Raw genomic sequence first — 21,668 nt, 5'->3', positions numbered from 1 at the left:
AAATTCCTTTCTGGGAGGTTCCCTTCCTTCCCAAGCTGGTACATGGAGCAGTTCACACATCACGCTGTTGCACTTTTCCTCTGTAACTAAAATTGCCTCATTATGTAAGGGAAATTGCTCTGTGTGCTTGTGTGTGGTTCTGTGTGGCAGTCTTGAGGGGAGATGTAAGTTGAGGAGAAGCCCAATTTAGAACACATTTTAAAATGAAAAAGAAACCTAACTGCTTAATTCCAAGTAACGTTAAGAGGAAAGTTTGCAAGTCACTGCTATCTGTGGCTTGTTTGCCCCTTATGGCCTTTTCTAGCAGGTACCTATGTAAAGTGATTAAAATGCAGCCTCTTAATTTAAACAGCATGCAATTTTCTCTGGCAGTTTAATATGTGTGAAATATTCTGCCATTCCAATCCCTGGAATTTCATGCTACAGATACATAAATCTATCCCCTTCCCTGTGTTCTTCTAAGAAGAACATCAGACAACACCCTGTACATGCTTGCCTTTGAAAAGACAGAATGGTAAAACTGGTTTCATAGAGTTCCTGTCTGAGAGAACACCATTCTTCAGACATCCTGGATATTAAATGTTTCTGCTTGCTCCCTAGAAAATTAAGTAGTAAAACAAGCTTGTGTGTATGTGAAACCAGTTATAGAAGGCTTCCAGCTGAAAGTGAGCTGTCTGCTTATGGACAGTCTTGAAAATGTGATGTTTTACATATAATGAAGTCTCCTCTGTTTGCTTTTAACATGGGAGCCTATTGAAAAAGTATAGTAACTGTTTGGGAAGATGAGGACGACAGTGTTCACAACAGCTGAACAGCTACAGCTCACTTCCTTTACCGGTTTAGAAAGGTGACTGACTTAAAAGCAAGTTCAGGTCTTGCAAACAGCATTAAGAATCCCTTGAGCTCAAAGGGAATGTTTGATACTTCTGATATCCAAAGAATGCCGTGTTTCTGATAAGAGCTGCACATCATGTTTGAATTCTAAACATTTTATGAGTTCTGGCCCCTGTTTGAAAATAGGGTACTATAGACAAACTGTGAAGTGACAGCTGAAATGTTCAGCCTCTTGGTATAGATTTCAAACCCTGTACTTAGTATTTGTGTTTGAAAATTTTGGCTGATACTTTTAGTCTCTACAGATTCCTCTCCTCACAAAAAGACATTAGTTATTAACTCAAACCTACCCTGGATATTTATGGTTTACCAAAATTAGGATTTATATAGAAACTATGCCTTCATTTACATTTAGGGCTCTCTAAGCAAGCAATAATGGGGTAATGGTTATTATCAGTGGAAGCATATAAAATTTTGTTTGCTGAAACCATAAAAGATAGCCTGATATCCCTTTCATTGATTTGCAGGGAACAGGAGGCATGGGCTTCAGGAAATAGCTGCTGACAAAGATGAGATGTACCACATAGACTCATGTGATACAGAAGAGGTCATGGAGGAAGTTATATTATTTTTCAATCCTCATTTTCTTACTGGTTGTGTTCAAGTGGATATTAATTACAAAACCTGGGATCCCTGGAAGTAGAAGCACAAGTTCTCTTACTTGAGATAAGGCTAGCACAGAGTTTAAATGGAGGCAAATCAGTCTTCTGTGTGGTTTGAACTACAGTTAGGAAAATAAAAAGCTTAGAAAAAGCTATGCTGTGGTATAGAAATGCGTAATACAGACAGCTTTACTGCTGCTCTAATATTGCATTAGAAAATAGGTGTACTGAGTTACTTACTTAGAGATGTCATCTACGTGGAGATGTAGTTGCTTGAAGTTTCCAAACAAGTTAGCAGATTTAGAACAAGGAAAAAGTTGTCCACAGCTAAAATGGATCTGTTTAGCTGAGGAAGGTATCCTAGCATTATATGATTGGAAGGTAGTTAATTTAATGACAGTTAGGTAACACCACTGTTTTTCTAGGTGTATGACCTTGGTCAATTTGCAACCAGAATCAGTTTTTCAGTTGAAATGGATGTATCTAGAATTCATTTAATCCTCAGTGAGTGAGGTCAATCATATGAAAGACTATTTTTTACTGTACAGTAGTTCAGCACAATGGTTGGTAGAAGAACTTTTGAGTACAACTTCAATAAAATAATACTTCAATAGTTGGCATAGTATTGTCAAGACATGAAGCAGCATGCTGCTTTCCTGATATATCAACACTGTCTGCAGAAGCATAAACCCTAATGAACTTCCATTTGTAGAAAAGATTGTTGGGGTGAGATTTTCCTAACAGCACATAGCATAGGTAGGAAAAAAGTGCGGAAATACTGTTAACGTAAGATTTGCATTGAAGAAAAGATGGCAAATGGAGAATATGGCAAAAACGAACTTGGCTTCTTTCCATGACAGTCTATGGGTTTCACTGTCCTGGAGCTGTGCAACTGGTTTTGTGTGCATGGGGCAGATGGGATATGACAGGCTTAATCTTGTTTTTCTTGTTGTTGGTGACTCACCTGAGCTTTAGTACATGTGCTTTGAAGCTCAGTGATTAAACAGCAAGGACTGAAAGGGCATAAGGAATGACATATCCTGTAAGACAGAGGGAGTGCTGTTTCCATCGTGGTTTGGTATATAGCTGAGAGCCTGAGCAAACCAGGTCTTCTGATTTGGTATTTTCTGCAAGCATGTGTGTTTTCTGAGAACATTTTTTAGACTATATCATACTTGGTAGGAAAGAAATGGTTTGTGGAGAACCAAAGAGAGCCCATTAAACTAGCTAACCTTTAATGACTCATAAGAATGGTTTGTGTCCTGCCCTGATTTACTGCAAAATCAGAGACAATCAAGCTGGCTTTCAGTTGAATTACTAATGCCAGGCATACACAACAACATTAAGATTGGGATGCAGTGACTTCTTCCTAGCTTGAAACATTTCAATTTCTTGCTTGAACTGCAACTTTTGGGGCAGCATTTTCTCATCTTCATCTTTCCTCCTTTGGAAAGCTGATTGGAAAGAGATTTTTGTGTGATTTCTCTTGCAAGATAGATCTGGTGCGGTCAACACAAGGAGAAGTAATAGTCACAGCAGGCAGTGGGTGTGTGCAAACTGGAACTTGCAGGTCCATGGCACTACGTTAGTGCATAGGCAAATGCAAGCCAAAATATAGACATTGTCTTATACACACACTGTGTAAGACTTGTCCAGTTACTGTATATTTTAAAACTATTCTTCAGGGAATAATGTGCTTGAATTTCTTTTTCTTATGCCTTGAACTCTCAAAGGGATCTAAAACATTCAATAGCAGTGTTTGGCAAAAATAAAATTCAACAAATCTTCTAAGCTTGGCTCTGTTTGGGATGTTTAGCTTGAGGGCCTCATCACACAGTATTTTTACTGGCATTTGTGTCTCGGTTCCTTGGGCTATATTCACAAAGCACCCTGGCACATGTTAGTTCATTCACGTATATAATGCTCTGCATTTTTGACTTTCTCCATTGATTAGATCATCCAGATCCTGTTTTCCTGTCTAGAGACAAGTAACAATTTTACTTTCATCTCACTGTCAGCTTTTCTCAGATTTTCCATTTCTTGTCATGGAAAATTGCTCTAAGAAGATATTAGAATTACAATGTATTTATTGCAGTTCTTTCGGGAAGCTGAAAAGTGAAGGGTTTTATTGGAAAACATTTTTTTTTTTTTTGTCTTTATTGTTACAAACCTTTTCCCTGAGTTATTCCTGATGTCTTCCAACACAAGCTGCATTGTTGGTAGTTTTTTTTTTTTTTTTCTCTCCTGTGCTGGAATCCACCCTTATTGTAGAACTGTTTACCTCAAAGAGCAGATATGGTAGTTACTTGAATCCCTCCTCAAATTCCTCCTTGTTGTTTTAAACAGAATTATGGCACCTCTTGGTAAGCATACCACTGGCTGCATTTTGTTGGAGGACCTTGGTACGATTTAAAGTGAGCTGGCTTGACTAGTTGCTTTTCTTTTGCAAAAACTGGATGTTTACTGTAGTTGTGAGGAATGATGGCATGGGGAAGCAAGGCTGGTAAAGTGTTTCACCTGGTAGGACTGGATCTGACCTATCTTCATTCCATTCTTTTATTGGGATCTAGTAACTTTCCTTTGCTGCCCTTAGTCTTCAAATTGTACCAAAGAGAAGCTTAACATCAGGTCAGGTGGCTCAAAGCAGTGACATGTTGGCATTTGGGCTTTTCTGGTGAGGTTATTCAGTGTGGTGGTAACAGAACATAATAGTGAACATGAATCATGTCTAATTCTGTCTTGCCATTAAAGTGTGAGCAAACAGTTGGAATTGCGTAGTATCCAGAAGGATGAACCAATGTTTCTGGCTCTTTAGGTGTAAGAATTGTCTCTGTTCAAAGTGGTGAGGAAAGCTTTAAAAGCTTTCAAGTTTTGGAGGGGAGGTTAAACTTGTAATTAGCCAAGTTTGTGCATCTATCAGTGAACATTTTCTTTCCTGGCAGTTGTGCTCCCTTTGGCAGGATTTTATCCTTCTCTTAAAGTCAATGTGACAAGCCTGGGTATTTGGCCAGTGTCTGAGAGGTAGAACTTGACCCATGATGAATGTGAAAAGTTGCTATCCCAGGTGTGTCAGATGTATGTAAGAAGAGATCTTACTGTGAATAGTCAGGGAGTGCTACATCATAGGCATCCCTTTTCTGTTCTTCCAAACCTAACAATACCTTACCAAATGGGAAATAATCCACATAACACTCAACAATGGGAATAACTGGAAGGGCAGCGAATGCCAGATGGAGGTGTGTCATTTTGTGCTTGGCACTAAACAAGTGCAAATATCTGTTGGACCTCAATGGGCAGAATTAAGAATACAATGACAATTTACAATCTGAGTAAAATGCAAGGGACAATAACAGAAGGCAACACTAACAAAATTCCTGAGCTGCAAAAGCTGAGTATATAAAGACATTGTGTGAGAGATGTTCTGGGGCAACTATGTGTCTGCTATCAAGAAATGTATTACAAGTCTTGTGGTACTGATCAGTGGAAAAGTTTGAATTCTTAGACATGAATTTAATTAATACCAGCAGCAGTGCTAATACACAGAGTTATTTCTTGGATCACATATTAAATGTGTGACAGTGACTTGGAACAGCTCAAAGATGAATAGGTTTTGTTGCCTGAGAAAGAGATCCCAACAGATGGTCTAGTGCTGTATCAGTTCTGCAGCTGTATCTGCATTAATGCAATCACTAACAGAGCTTTATTTTTGTTTCACAAATTTGTTTCTTTGATCTTGAATGCAGAACTGAAGAAATTATGGCAACAGGAGCAAGCTAGGCTGGTAGTCTATGAACTTCATCCTCCCTTCTCCCTGCACATGGCAGTTCCAGCCTGCAGCAGCTTCTGTTACGGTTCTCATCTTCCTTTCTCCTATCTCAGTCATTTGCAGTGAACCAGGTGCATTGCAGTTGTGCAAGCAACTAATGAGGCTTGCTCGAGACTGTTCTCCTGTGTGACTAATTCAGGATTCCAAAATATTCAAGTTAAAGTGATTCTGGGGGCTTTTGACACCTGCCCATTGAGGTGTTACTATTTGCCATCTGCATTATGACTCAAGTACAAGGTCACAACGTGCATAACAGCTACTAGTAAGTTGCCAAGAGGAATTAATGCTAGTAACTGCGCGTCTTTTACTCCTGTCAAGTGCCATGCCTTGCTAGGAAAGAGATGCATACCTTCTTATTTTAATTTGATTCTTTGTCATCTTTGTTGGACCATTTGCGTATGGGGAGTTTCCAGAAAAAGCTGTGGGTAAAGGCAGAGCAACACATGGGGTTTCCAGTGGTGACTAATACTATTGGGCATTGTGTAGCCATTGTCTGTGTATACACAATCCAATTATTTCTGCTACAAGTGAAAGCATACAATGCTAACTCCTTGGTTGAAGACATATTGGTTAAAAAGAACAACATTTTTATGCTAATCAAAGGAGTACAACGAGTAGAAGTACTTTGTTTTTCTTGGTTTTGATGTAGTTCTTGTCTGAAGAACTAGCCCCATCTCAGATAACTAACCTTGTGATGTCATCTGCTTGGGAAGAAAGCTCTCGACTTTCTCACTCCCCAGTGATCAGCTGTGGGATCTCATCAGAGAGGGACACAGTAGCTTATGGAAATTTCTCTGCTGTGTGTGCACTGTCCGTTTCTGGAATCATTTCCAGAGCTTCTGCTCCAGACAAACTTCTCCATGAGGTACTCTGCCTCTGCCACACACAATAAAATTACTAGATTAGAAATCTGAATGCCACGAGCCCTTGAAATAGTATCATTGTCCTAACCAGCATCTATCAACTAATTAGAAAGTATTCTTATTCCCTTTCTTATCAGATCTCCCCAAAGGCCTGTTTCTTCTTTATTCCAGTAGCGTCAGGCAGTTGTCTAAAACCATACCAATAGCTCCCTATTGGACTAAGTTACCAGGCATCTGATTTCAAGTTACCTGTGCTTCTGGTTTAGAAGAGTATCTTGGAGACCTAACAAGCTCTAAATTGACTTTTTAAGATTCATAGCAAGTCTGCTGTTTTTCACAATCTGGGCACAATCTTGAATAAAGGTGTCAAACTGGAGCAAAACTACTTTCATCTGCCTATGGGACTCAGCATGTGGTGACAGCAGTGACATTCCTTCTGCCTGTGGCATCACCAGCAACTCCCAGTGCATGTGGTGAGACAAATCCGTGCTGGGTGCCTTTACTGAACACATTGGTAGCTTCCTTTCAGAGTTAGATACATGGCTGTTTCTGCTCAGATTTTATTATTTTTCTGTAGAAGCTCATAATTAAAACAAGCTCTTCATCTGCCCTGTCATGTAAACTATAGCCTGAGAAGTTCTAACTTAGTTGCTGTTTGCTGATGTGTGTCAGCAATGGGATTTTCTTGGGTGATGGTGGCCAGTGTCGATACATGGAGATTTCTGGCTTAGCAGTCCAAATGTTTACTGAGCTGAGAGCTGAGGCTGTGGTAAAGCACAGAAATAACCATCTCAGCTCCCCAGAGTGCAGTTTCTCATTATAAGTCCAGAATCTCTTACCTTTTATGAAGACAGAAAACTTACATTACAGGCGGGAAATTCAGGAGGATTCGAAGAGTACTTGAACCAACATGTTAGGCTGCATCAAGAGGTATAGTTTTATGATAATGGGAACCAAATGAACTGCCTAAGGGAAAATAAGTAATTACACAGCAGATGAAAGTGTCTGACATGATCATTCAGAAATTAGAAGACCTGTTTGGTCGCATAAGTCATCTTGCTCAGGCAGTTAGTGATGGCTGCCTGGCCTGCAGTGTGTCCCTTACCGCCCAGGTCAATGTGACAGATAAAGTCTTCATTGCTCGAGCTTGTTGTTTCCAACTGCAGCATTTCAAAATATGAGTCTGGGGATATGAGTGATGATTTCACTACGCCATATTAAATGTCCTTTTTAATAAAGGATATTTGTCTTTACTGGCATGAGAACATTAACATCTCTAAACTTTGTATTCTAAGGGGAAGGCAACATACAGCAAAAATTGTTATTGTGTAACTAATCACCACCCTGAGCTACAGTCTGCTTCCTCAAAACACAGAAGTTGCTCCTTGGAGCAAATGATGCTTTCAGAAAAGGCAAGAAGACAGGTCCAGTCCCCGTCCTCACTTTATGCTATGCAGTATGCACATAAGACTTCCTGTGCTTGACCCTTACAGCTATTAAGCTGGAATGACTATCAGCATATTTTCTAACATTCTGTTGTTTTGGAAGCCAACATGATAGAATTTACATAATATCCATCTATGTTAAACTAACCCTAGTGAAAGGTAAATGAAGTAGTCAAATATTTGAAATAATGTGAAGAAAAGTGTTCTACCAGTACAGTAGTGGAGTTTCAGTGTCACTTGCCTGTCTTTAGAGAATCCCAGTCTCAATGCTCCATGGGGTTTTGGTACCTAACATTAGACAGATGTCTGTGGTTAAGGCATCCCATACTGCCTGATCTGCTGGAGGCAGTGTCTCTATGTTTGGGTCCTTGTCTTTCTTTCCTTTTGACTTTTTGTTTTGTTTTGTTTCAGTGCCAGTTTAAACAGTAATCTTTTAAATCTTTACGTGTGGTAGCAAATGGCAAAATGGATTTTTTTGTTCTGTGATTCTGTGACAGTTTTCAGCTGCTGTTCTTTAAAAAGCAGAAAAGGCATGCAGATTTAGGTAGGGTATCACTAAGATACACTATCTTAACTTTAAGCAACAGTGACTGGCAATGGGCACTTGGGGATTAACAGCTATATGCCTGTGCTGACAAGAATATATCCATTGACCAAATAAAACATCAGGATCATACACTAAAAAAATAATCACTGTGATTCTGAAAGGAAAGCTTATGTCAAGGGACAAACTCCTCACTCTGAAAACAGACTCCATAATAGCAAGTGGACTCTGTAATACTGAACTCCTGGGAACCCATGGTTTGCTTTTAAGCAGGGGGGTAGGGAGAGAGGTTGGGGAGTGAGGAACCATGAAAGGTTAGCTACAAAAAAAAAGCAGTGTACTGGCAGTAGGCTGATGCTTTAGAAAATGCACAATTTTAGGCAAAGTTTTTTATACTTTTACAAATCAAAGTTACTGTCATTAGAATAAAGGGGGAAGGGAGACCTTCTAGTCATTTGCACGTATCCTAACACAGATTAATTCAGGCTGCAGGTTCTCTTGGTTATGCTAGGTCTGCCTGTTGTTGCAGCACCAGACACCCACCCAGCTGCTCTCTCACTCCTCCTCAGCAGGACAGGGGAGAAATAAAATAATGAAAAAGCTCCTGGGTTGAAATAAAGGCAATTACCACCATGGGCAAAACAGACTCAACTTCAGGAAAGTTGACTTATCACCAGTTAAAATGGAGTTGAATGGCGAGAAACACAAACTGAGAGACCTTCCCTGTGCACCCCTTCCCTTTTATCCCAAGGTTCACTGTTAGTCCTTCATTCTTTCACCTCTACTTCTTTCCTCACTCCCAGAGGTGCAGGGCATGGGAAATAGGGGCTGTGGTCAGTCCATAACAGCCCCCCTGCTGCTCCTCTCTCCTCACACCTTCCCCTGCTCCAGCATGGGTCCTTCTCACGGCCTGTTGTCCCCTAAGGGTAAACCTGCTCCACACACGCTCCCCCGGGGCTGTAGGGGAACCTGCTCAGGTGCAAGGAGCATCTCCTGCTCCTCCTCCCACTCCCCTCTGGCCCTGGCACCACAGCACATGCCCCTTCACCACCAAGCAGCCCTCACCTTCACCCTTTCCTACATCTGAGGCGCCCCCAGCCTCTGGTTGGCTGAGCCTCGCCTTGCAGTGGAACCTTCTGGAACCGCCTGGAGCAGGCTGGAAACAGCCAGAACCTGCTGTGGCTGGCTTGGGGCAGCCCTGGCCTCTCCTCACAGAGCCCCTGCAGCCACCTGCTGGCACCTGGGCAAGGGTGCTGAATTTAACCTGTATCGTTCGGGTAGGTGAAGAGACTGACATAGCCTATAACGATGGGCTGAGAGGCAGGTTTGCAAAGGGCTGACTTCTACGAAGTTTCTTGCAATTTTTGTGAAGTTCTGGACAGGAATCTTCCCATAATTGTATTGTTGTCTTTAAAGAGTTGTAGGATTAGGGGAATGCATACAATCTGCACATCCTATTTGGTGAAGCAGAATGAAGTAAACTAGTCCAAGAAATGTAGCAGTCTCTGAAGAAAAGATCTCATCTGATTTACAGGAATCTGGTGAAAAGGTCAAATATCCTTATTTCCAACTCCAGATGAGTAAAGTGTGGATGAATAGGGTGGGAGATGAGCATTTCAGAACCTGAAAAGGGGAGTCGAGAGCTGTGGCAGCCCCCTGGCCAGAGGTAATGTCCTGGTTTTGGTGTGCTGTTTGCAGCAAAGGAGGCACTCCAGGAAGTAGAAATACTTCACGCATGTAAGATGCTTTTTTACTAAAACCACACACAAATATGGCTTAATTTTCCCTTTCATTTGTGAAAAATAAATGCCAAGGTGGCTCAGAGGTGGGCTACTCTTAGTGGCCATCTCCTTCTGCTGCCAGCCTGAGGTCAGCTTCAGCTTCAGCTGCGCCTGGGCAGCGAAGCTCCCTGGGTCAGCGGGCAGGAAGGGTGAGTGCCTGACAGATCTCCAATAAGTGGAGTGTAAATGAAAGATGGTAACTGCAGAATTAATAATGGAAAGTAATCTTCAATTTCAACGTCAGACTTAACAAAAGCATTGAAAACACTCCAGCTGGGCCCACTCACTTCTTAGGACATTTTAAAATGTCCATTTTTAAAAAATGGATTTTTAATTGTTGTTGGGTTTTGAGACTTTTTAGGATTTAGGTCTATTGTTTACCTCCCAATTTCTTATCTAAATTTTACTTAAAAAATTGCTACATATATATATTATTGATGTGTATATCTTTTACAATTGAGATTTAAGGGAAAGCCCTTCTTTAATCCATGAAATCCGGTGAGATAGCAGGACTGATTTCATTGAAGAAATACTGCTGTTTGGCAAATCAAACCACTGACTTTATTGTATTTCCAGCCTTATGTTGCAATTTAGAAATTATTGGCCTGGTTTCTAACGAGTTAGGTGTGTCCTTCCTTATGACTGGTATACTTATGCCGTTCCCACAATGGCAGAAAAAATGTGTATATGTTAAAATATGGCTTCCTGCTCTAAAGTATCTGATTTATGCATAAATGTCTTATTTGCATGTCCTACCAAAACAAAAATATTTCTATTTAAAATAGAGCAGCAAGAAGAATGGCTGCTGGAAGCTATAGAGGGGTTTGCAGTATTGCAAATCCAAGGCATGTGGGGGACGTGGTTGCTGGTGGGCGGTGACACAGAGATCCTCCATTGCACAGGGTGGATCAGAGAGCATGTTTCATGTTAGAGTGGGTGTTCCTCTCTGCGGGTGTTCTGGGACGTCAGCTGTGGCGTTGGATTTTCTCCCTCCTCCTTCCTTGATGTGCTGGATGCACAGCACATCTGTCTGCTTAGCCTAATTTCTCTCCCGTAGCCAGCAGCACAGAGTATCAGGAACTACTCTGGAGCAGGTCCCTCCAACATCTCTTCTTGGTGTGAAGATTTTAGTGTCAGGTATTTTGATAGTTCAAATATAAGCCATGGATTAATTAAAAATAAATGAAAGCATGCAATAACAGGCTGTGCCTGACAGTTGTTGAGGTGTAGAGTGACCCTGCTCTGAGAATTTGTCTGCACTGTGTAGTTGCTGACTTTAATTCCACTCTAAGTCCACTCTGAGTAGACTACCTGTAACTCTCAGTTCTGGCAACTTAATGTTGAAAGATTTTTTACTACATGGCATAATTTGCACCTCTGTTGTTGAATGTTACTGAAACACAGATAGTCTTTAAGAGACGTTAATGTTAAGTGAGAGAGAAGAAGAAACTGAAAAATGTCTGTACTCTTCTGCATTTCAAAAGACTTGTTCTGCAATTTGCCCTCACCTTTAAAAGGAGTAGCTAGAAAGCTCATGCTGTGGGAGCCTTTGCTTTTAAATGCTGCAGCACGCATAATGCTCACTGATTTAACTTTAAGTTGGCAAAAGCGAAAGCTGGGGGGGATGTAAGGGAACATGTGCTGTCCTTTGTAGTTCCAGTTCTTTTAGAAGCACTCACAAATAGCTTTAGTTTCTTTAGCAAATACAATGGCATCATTCTGGGCATGCCTAGTAGAAGTGTTCTGGGGCTAGTAAACTGTGAACAAACCTGTTTGCATTGCTGTACTGTACAGCACAGCACAGATAAGCCCTAATTGTTATGCAACTCCTTAGCATAAGCTCCTGGCATGGCTCACATGCTTCTCTTGTACTAAGACCGTCCAAAATAGCAACAAGAAAGCATGTAACTAAAGACACAGCAGGAGTGGAGGAATTCACCCAGGCCTTGGATGTTCTAAAGATTGAACAATTCCTCATTTTAAACCTTCCAAAATGCTAAGCATAATGTATTTTCTTCGGAGCTTCTTCAAGGTAAGCAATTTCAAACTTTTCCTAAGTGTGGGAGTTTGTTTGGTTTAGTTTTGTTTTGGCAGGAGAGACTTAGATATGAAGTCGTTCTATGGGAATGTAGAAAGTAGTTGTCTTGAGAACGGATGCCCACTAAGTGAGTGCACTCACCAAGTTTGAAATTTGCTTTTCTGTGTTAACATTTGGTTTGTTGTAGAAAGTGGTTATTTTCTGCTAGAATAAAGAGGAAATGCTTCTTTTGGCTGTATGTTGGGAGATTCTTATATGATGAAGACCATAACATTTATGGTGCAAGCCACATCCTTAAACAGGGAGTTGTAGCAGCAGCAAATGCATTTTATGAGGCAAAAACAAATTATAATTCATTTTTATTACATTTTCCTGAAGTGTTTGTTGTATTTTAAGCATGCTAGATTGACCAATTGAATGCTACTATCATTGAAAACATTTTATGTACAAAATAAATTACAAAATGTTGCACAGAAGTATAAATTTATCTTTCATATTATTAAAACAACCAGATCAAAAAATCGAAGCCCCAGTGATGGGTATGTAACTCTCTGGGGACAGTTTCATTCCTGTGAATCTAATAACTTCAGCAGCGCTGTGACTGAGGACGTGCTGCTGGCTGCTGTTGGGCTGAGGTGGCTGTTTCACACTGAGTACCGGCTGTGGCTTTCATCCTGTTCAGAGTGACGGCTCGGGGGTGGCTGGAGCGCGTGTTGCAGGTTTCACTGGAAGCACGCACTGTGAAATGCCTAGATGATTTGGGGAAGTGTGGGTCAAGGGAAATGGAAGTTTAATTGGATTAGCAAATATTGGATTATTCTGTGATCTAAGATGTTAGAATTTGAAGATTGATTGAGAATTATGCTGATTTAGAAGGAACACAATTAAGGAACAGAGTAATTGTAATGAGCTGAATTTCCACTTTCCATTATGTTCTCACTGACACATTTTCACACCAAACTATTCCTTGGTAAAGTATGCTGCAGGATTGCAGCCACTCATGTAAGGTCAGCAGTAAATCTCAGCACAGGGTAGCTCTGTGGAAACCAACAGCTGTTTGATGTAACAGTGAGAAAAAGTGTAATTTTCTACCTAAAATATGTAGCTACAGTTAGCACCTGCAACTGCCCGCTGGTTCGCAAAAAAAAATGTAACACTTCTAAGTGAAAGGTAGGCCTCATTTTTGGCAACCTTTGATAGGGAGATTGTGTGGAGCTTGTCTTGAAAATTACCTACATTTGCATTGAAAATATCAACTTAGCTTTTTCTGAATTACTTTGTTACTGTAAGCACTGCATTCTTTGGGAAGTAAAAATGAGGGATGGGAAAAATACAATAGGAAGATTTTTCTCCATTACTGGTGTACAGCTATTGACTCATCATACTTTTATTGCTGTTTTATCACATGACAAGTCTACAACTTTGAAAAATTTTAACAAAGCATACTGATTAGGTGTATCTAAATATCTTCAAGGTGTGTGTGTACTTCTCGCTACTTAAGAGCATTTATTTATTTATTACAAAAACACCGGACATCTACAGTAGTGTTAAGACACTAGTTCTTGAGAAAAACGGGACCAAGTAAATGTGGTAGCTGTCATCTGTATTCTGTTGATAACTGGACCCATTCTAAAAATTATCATTTTAATTTGTAGCAGCTTTGTGCCATCTCTGTTGGTTTCAGTTTGAGATATTGACAGGTCAGTTTATATCTATTTATATCAGTTGGTTTCATTTTGTGTTCATTGTGTTCATATTAAAATTTTGTGTTCATGTTAAAATGACCCAAATAGCTTGAAAAGCAATTTTGAGGTCTTAACCATATTTCTCAGTCAGATTTTATTTCTTAAGATCCCCATATTCACAGCTGGACACTTGAAAAGTATCACCCTCTCCTGACTGAAAGGCCAAACAGCTAATAAGCCTGCCCTTGGCTTTGGGATAAATGCTGCTAGCCCTAAGGTCACTGCGGTGCTCCTTGCCCTCCTCTGGAAGTCACATCAGCTGCTGCTGCTGGGAGAAGCAGGAGGAAGTGGAGCTAGTATGAGCCTGCTCCTGCAACTGCAGGAGGGAGCTGCAGTCCTCAGAATGCCCCCATCTGTTCCTGGCCAGAGGGCTTGCATAGTGGCTGTGGCTCTAAAAGCCCTAGGAGTCTTCAGCAGCTTGGTAAGGCTGCCTTCTAGCAGGACTGGTTGCTGGGAGAGCCAGGGATCTGGAATAAGGCTGGCCGCTGAAGAGACACCACCATTAGCTATTAGCCCAACTCTCCATCCTAACTTTTCATTCTTGCCCTTTCTAGATGTGAAATACTTGGAACTGTATCTTGAAGGCACAGGACACTGGGTAACCAGAACTAGTGACTATCCCATTCTGCCCCAATTTCACTGTCCCATGCTATTTAAACTGTTGCATCCTTGGTTTTAGACATATAGGCACCTGTACGATATTAGAAGTGTACAGAGCTTGTGTTTATGTTAGGCCCACAACAGGTTCGTGCAGTTGGGATTTTACCATGTGTAATGGTGTGCCAGCATCACAGGTCCTCTCACTGCCTGGTCAAAGTAGACACAAAATTGCTTGTACATCTGATCTTCTGAAGATGTACCAGCAGTGACGTGCTGCTATATCTTAGCCAATCAAGATTTTTATCTCCTATAAGAATCCATTTAAAGGCTTAATATGTTTATTTTTGGTTCTGCCAAGATAAATAGAAAAAGATATTGAGGTTGTTACAGATGCATTACTGCATTGTTTTCAGCTACTGTTTTTTTTCATTAATTTAAATAACCCTTTCTTTGAAATATTCTGTATATCTGTCGACTTGACTTGGTGTGAAAATATTAAGTTTTCACAGAAACATACAGAAATCAAAATGTAACTCCTTATTGAATGAAAATCAGAACTGGCTCAGATGATCCATAATTGGTCAGTTTTTGTGAGGTGCAATACCAAAGTTCTAAGGTATCTGACTGTTTTCTTTAACTTCAGAACCAGAAAATGCTGGTTAGTACTGCTGTATTTCATGATAGCCGTAATAATAATCTTGTTTTCACTGTTGGCTTGGAGCATTTCAAAACAAGCAGCCTGTTGCAGTTATTTTCAATTCCTGTCTAATACCACTGGTACAGCAGTAAACAAGGCACGGATGCAGATTTGCCACTAATACCTTTAAAGCCTCTAAAATAGTATGCCTATTGTTCTCTCTGAACCAAAGCTCCAGACCACTAATACCAGCTAAACAATTCCACTTTAAAAGGCCAGTGTATGCCTGAGCAGCCAGGCGCAGGCAGAGCTTTTAGGAACCTTGCTGCTGCTCTCATAATAGCTGTCAGAGCACTGCACTGGCATTTCTGCTCAGCACTATCAGAGGCAAATGGCAAGGTTACGGCAGGATCCTGTTTTCTGATGTAGTGTATCTTAGGCAGTCCCACCAGGTGAACAGAGACAATGCTGGTAGAGACCCTTGTTCTGGGTACTGGTGATAGAGCTGTGGACTTCCACATTGTAGGATTTTAAGGAGTGCCTTGTTGATGTGCATTCCTTGTAGACTAGTTGTTGCAATAAGAACTTTTCCTAGCTTAATTAGAAAGGATAAAAAAAGGCTCTGGGGGAACAATACCTAGGCAGAAGATCATGTTTACATTTTTCTGGAAAATGGTTTGAGATTGCAGCTCTTGCTCGTATCTCTGAACTATTCCCTATAAATTCAGTGTGTTCCACCACTACAGAAGCAGATTTGCTCTTAAAGCAACAAGTTTAGCTAAAACTGGAATATCTGAACACAGTATACAATGAAAAAAAAAGCAGTCTTGCACAGCTGTAGAACATCCTAAGTTCATGTCAGATTCAGTTTTCAAAATGTTTCATGCATTTCTCTGTCTCAATGGCCACAACTTTCTTTTAATTCTGCTCAGAAATCTGTGCGTCTTCTGCTCAGTTAGTTTTTGCAGCCTGTCCAGCTTAGACTTTGGATTTGAACCTGGATTTGCTGATTCTTTCTTTGAACAATATGCAAAACTCAGATTTACATGAGTAAGACTGAAGAGTTGGCCCACAATATATGTGTTTCTCTGAGGGATTTTTGTTCTGGTTTAAGAAATCAAATATGATATTTGTAGAAGTTTTAGGTCTTGCATCTGTTTCATTAGAGATTCACTCATCCTGAAAGGTTAAGTGTCTGCCCACACCTTGTGTTTTATTTTTTTATGACTAATAAAATGACTGTCATGTTTATCACTATCAGTCTCTTACCTGGGCTAGTCTTTGTACCTGTAATACCTGTAAAATGGACAGTAAAATAATGTCTGGTTATTCTGCTCTTCAGGTCAGCCTCTTACTCTCTACCAGTGAAACTATAGCAGAGATTTTTAAACAAGGAGTTCTGCTTTCAGGTGGACCTGTACTACTTTCATAGAGGCAGAGACCCTGCTGTGTACCCTTGCAGAAGTCAGAATCTTGTCTTGATGAAAATGTGCCTTGTCATCTGCAGAAGTGTTGGTTCTGTTATAAGCTGTAACATTTCTGTTACATGTCTTGTCTTGGATGTACCATATTTAATTGAAAAATGGCTGTGGATGTCACCACAACCTTTGCCTAAAACTAAGGCATGACTGTTACATATGGCTGTTTTAAAAATGTGTTTATCAGTTGTTCATCATCTTACCTAGACAGTGTGGTGTGTGGTATACTTCTGTGATCTTTGAGCATGCTCGATCATTAGGCACAATGGTGTAGATATCTTAATGGTGTATGGACCTTTCACATCCAGTGAGCGTGTGGAATCTCGGGTTTCAAACTTCTAGATATCAAGATGATCCTGTACAGTTGGATTTTCTGTATGCCAATGCTCCAGCTTTCTGAATAGCACCAAAAGCTATAAAGAAGAGACAAACACACCATCTCAGTGTTGGGTGGGAACTGCTTTACTGCAAAACTGACTGAAAAAGACTGTCAGTGTTTAGCTAATGAACTTCTAGTATAAATTAAACCAAGCCAATGTAGAGCTGGAGCTGAAATGACAATCTGACAATGTCAGCTTAGATCCTGTAGTAACATCTATAGCAACTCATACTACCTGACTAACTACTCTACAGGTAAGACCAGAATACACACCTGTTAATTAAAATCTTAGAGGGCTGCTAATGTCTCATTTAATAAGCAAAACAACAAATTTGTATGATTGCACATATGATTGCAAGAACCCCTGGGTTATATATACATGTAGAATGAATATCATAGTCAGTGCTGTGAATGTTTACTCTTTCAAAATATTAAAAAAGTCTTCTGTTTTTAGATCTATTTAAAAACATGGCTAAATGCCTCTGTGAAGGTCTTACTTTCAGAGGAACTGAAGTAGTTGTAGGTGGATGTTTTTCATCTTGAGATAACTACAGCCTCTTAATTTTGTCCATAGAAAGTAAAATGTTTTTGTTAAAGTGCATTTTTCACTGACACAATGAGTTCGATGGCCGGAGTTAAATTTTCTAATAACAGTTTGGATACTAAGGAAGGGTGAGAATTCATGTATTTTACTTCTGCAATGGCTTCCATCTAAAAAGCAGTAAGTTGTTTCCTGATAGTGAATTAAGCCATAGAGTATATGGCAAAAAATCAGGATTGAGAATTTCTTACCTCAGACAGTTTTGTAACATTGTGTAATACCAATGTACCTTCTTAAACCAAGAGTACTGCATAGTGCATGAAAAGGGGCGGTCTGCACGGGGAAAAATTGCTGCAGTATGTGGAAGAATGTGATACCAGATGAGAGTACAGAACCTATACATTTCTGTATCAGAAGCAAATAAATTGGAGGGATTAAACTAAGCGCGTTCACAGAACAGATTAGCCTGAAAATACTATTAACTGAAAAATGAAATGAGGTTTGGATCATTCTTAGCTATTGTGTCAGTGAAGAAACAAGTTATTAACAAAGTGAAGTATCAACTGAAGTCTCACTATTTCTAAGTGAAAATGAGAGTGTATTTTGCCTCAGAGGGACTTAAGGAGAAATAAAGGAAAAGATAGAACTGTTTAGCATGCAAAAGTGTCTCTGAAAAATTAATGAGTCTTTGACAGTAATGGAAACTGGAATTAATGGCAGCCAGGAAATTCCTGATTAACCTGCCTTTATGTATGTAAATTAACAGGGGTGATAGACACGCACACACAGGCACCATCTTCACTATGAGTGTGCTATTATTAGTCCAGGAGGGTGGAAGCAAATCCTGCATTCAAACCATTGACATTTGTGATTAATACTTATTTCAATAAATAGTAATGCCTGTCGATTTTATTGCAAGACAGTCTGATCCATGGCCTACATTGTAGAGGATGTCCACTGAAGAATGGCTATAACAGCCAGTACAATTAAAATGCATTCACTGATGGTATTTAACAAATACATCCATTTGCTCAGCCTTTGCTTGAGAGAAGATAATAGAGATTATGTTTGTGGAATCACTTGGACTTCTTCACCTCTGGGATTATTTATAAATTTAGTCTTGATATGTGACAAATTGTAGGCTATATATGTTCCAATAAAGTAGGAATTTATTTATTAGAAAAGAAAACTTTGCAGTTTAGAGGAGTACATGTGAAAGGTAACATCCAGGGCTGAAGAATGGTGTATTTACAGGCAAAAGTGTGGGAAACCTCCTGAAGATCTTTGTCAGCTTTTGTGTTATCATGTAATCAAAGCTCATGTTACGTTCAGATCCAGATTTCCTGCAGAGTAGTCATTGGTACCTTGTCAATAGCCAGCAAAGGGACAATTCTGGTGATATGGCAGGCTGTGCTGCAAAGAAGTCAAGCTGCTTGGGAGTCACAGTTTCTTTTTCTCTTCACAGATGGAATGCCACAAACCAAGAATAGGGCTTGCTGCTGAGAAACTTTCCATAACGTTATTGAGGTCAGACAGATGAGCATTTACTTAGATAAGCAGAATTTCAATTAACGTGATTGCAATCTAGTAGTACTTAAACAATGTTCCTTAAGAAAAGGGTTTCACCCTGTACACAACATATAAATGAAGAATGAAAATCTGTGTGATTAAACCACACCACAAAGTTAAAAATTACCAAGACCTATACATAGCCTTAGGTTTAACTTTTGACCCCACGAGAATTGTTGCCTGAATAAAAATCCCAGGAGACAAGACAAGAGTTTGCATGAGATTAATTGTCAATGACAACATTTTTGTGGTTTAATGCAATATGCAAGACGAAGATTAAAATAATGAACACCTTGCAACACACAAGCACTGCTGGTATAGGACAGCCTTGTTCCAGGCACTTCAACCAGCTTGGTCTGGAGCCACTGGAGGTATTTTATACATTAGCTGAAACACTTCTCAGCTGAAACATCACCTTTCATATCACAGAGGTAAAAATAAAGATGAAATACTGATGTAGTTTTCAAAGGATGAGTTATGCTAAGATTACACGTGGAATTTCATGCAGTGCTTGCTCCAGCAATGGTTGGCTCTTTCTGAATAGTTCTTCATTTTAACTACCTTCCACTAAGCCAATTTTCTAAAATGATGCTAAATTGGTGGGGGCTAACAAACAATCTGATGTTCTTGGAAATTTCCCATGGTAGGTTTGCCTCATACTCAGTGCCCATGTGCCAACAGTGACAAATTGACAATAACATTTTTGTCTGAGTGAAATGCTACTTCGTATATATGACCTTTCTGAAATAAACAAGATGGTTGCTTTTCCTCTTCAGTGGGGTCTCATAAGCATCTTTGCTTCTCTATTACTAAAAAACTGTCTTTTTATAATAAAAAGAGTGATGTGGTCATGGAGGGCCTTGGATAAGCCTTGTTTGCAGAGCCTGGCTCTCGCTACTAGCTGAAGCTCAACATTTTGAATAGACAACTCTGATCAAGCTTACAATTTGACCTTTTCAGTCTTAACACAACTTCAGCAAATCTGTTTACAGCAGATAAACATCAAATCCTGTGTATTCTGTTTTAAAAAGACGTTGAGTATAATTAAGAAGCAAATAACCAGCTATATGAAGGAACCAAAGTTTATGTAAAGCAACAAACAACAATTTCATGCACTATCACCTGAGCTTTCAAAGGTGAGCAAAGTGAGGTTGGCCTAAGAATTGTTATTTCTGCAGTTCTGGGAAGGAAAAAAATATCTTTCAGTTTATAGTGTGTCCTTATTAATGGAGATAAACTTACACAGTTTACATAAGGAGTGAATTATTGTCTATCTCAAACTCTAGTTTATACATATTCCAGTGCTTAGTGACTGGAATATAAATGAGAATATATGTCATTAAACAGAAAGTGGGATATACTTCGTTCATTTTTCATGGGAATTGAGATGCATGAGATGGAAGTCGTAGGGATCTCTGTGATAGGGAGGGTAAAAATGATGGGAAGATAACCATGACTAGGATAGTTAGAACTGACTGTAAAGGAGATCATATCTTTTGAAAGTGAACCTTAACATTGTCTAATAAACGTGATCTCTCTGTTTTCAACTGACACTGTGCCTTCAGTAGATTTAGCTCAGACCACATATGCTAGATTGATTGCTCTGGCCAGTTAGGTCTAATACTGATGGTTAGCGTGCAGGTGGATTTCAAGTGGTGAAAAGAACCGGAATGTACTTGAAAGCACCAGCAGGCAGAAGTAATCATGACCAGATGGATAAGACGATAACTTTCATAACAGTATGAAAGTTATTCTAGAGTACCTGTGGTTGGTACAGTGCTTGAGCTGGTATCAGATACCATACTGCCATTAATTATAATAGTTTTTTATCACACAGTTTCTGTAATGCATGCTGGAAGGTGATTGTAGTAAGCATGCATGAAGGTAATTTTAAAGCTCTCTTTCTGTATAGATTCATGCAGACTGAAGCTTAACATCCCAGGGTAAGGACTGATCCCAGCTTCAGGAGGCTGTTTTGAAACAGAAAGGTTTAAATATTTACTATCAGTGACAATGATGACAACTATTTCTTCAGAGGGAATGGGTATTCAGGAATTGCAGATCATGCCATAACACCTTGGCTAGCTTGTTTGCTGATGGTGAAGTAACATGGGACAAGATAGGGACTGATGGCAGAGCAAAATCTGCTCCAATGTCTGGGTAAACAAGCAAAACTTGAGTTTGCATGGAGCCACTGCTGCCATGCCTGTGCTCTCTGCTCTCTCTCACCTGTTTGCTAACTCCTGTTTTGGCACATCTACAACTGTTGCAACAAATGTTGGTCTGAATTTTGAAATGATCATCTCTCAAATCAGCTGTGGGGGTGTTTTATTTTTTTTTTATTTTATTTATTTATTTTTTTTGAGAAACGCTAGCTGATTTATTTGAGGAGATGTGAATGCTACCTTATTCTAATTTTGGCTGTCTTCAAAAGAATCAAGCTATTTGATTAGCCTTCATTTATTTATGAAATGAAAGTTTTCTGATCCAAAATAAAACATTTAGTAATCCCAGAGGTAATATCACGTGCTTCCTGAACAAAAATGGAAGTAGAATTACTTCTATAGAATTACTTCTAAAAATTAATCTAAAAGACAGCCTTTTTACACTGTTATATCAATTTACATATAATAAGATATGTATATACATCCTATGCATTATATACATCCCACATTGCTGTATTTCAGCATTTCAGCAAAAGAAAGTTCAAAGGACATTCCAATTTA

General features: G+C 39.6%; 1 protein-coding gene across 1 annotated transcript in view; it reads left to right on the top strand.

Annotated features, from left to right (window-relative positions):
* The window catches only part of ARHGEF4 (Rho guanine nucleotide exchange factor 4), a 199,582-nt gene that overhangs the window by 26,705 nt on the left and 151,209 nt on the right, over positions 1–21,668 (top strand). The window contains 1 exon segment of the mRNA XM_035334173.1: positions 8,460–8,463. Within this exon segment, the coding sequence (XP_035190064.1) occupies positions 8,460–8,463 (4 nt within the window).

Source organism: Oxyura jamaicensis, chromosome 9 (genome assembly GCF_011077185.1).
Source record: "Oxyura jamaicensis isolate SHBP4307 breed ruddy duck chromosome 9, BPBGC_Ojam_1.0, whole genome shotgun sequence".
In the NCBI taxonomy this organism is placed as follows: domain Eukaryota; kingdom Metazoa; phylum Chordata; class Aves; order Anseriformes; family Anatidae; genus Oxyura; species Oxyura jamaicensis.
The sequence above is the reverse complement of the archived record's forward strand: the minus strand, read 5'-3'. Positions and strand labels throughout refer to the sequence as shown.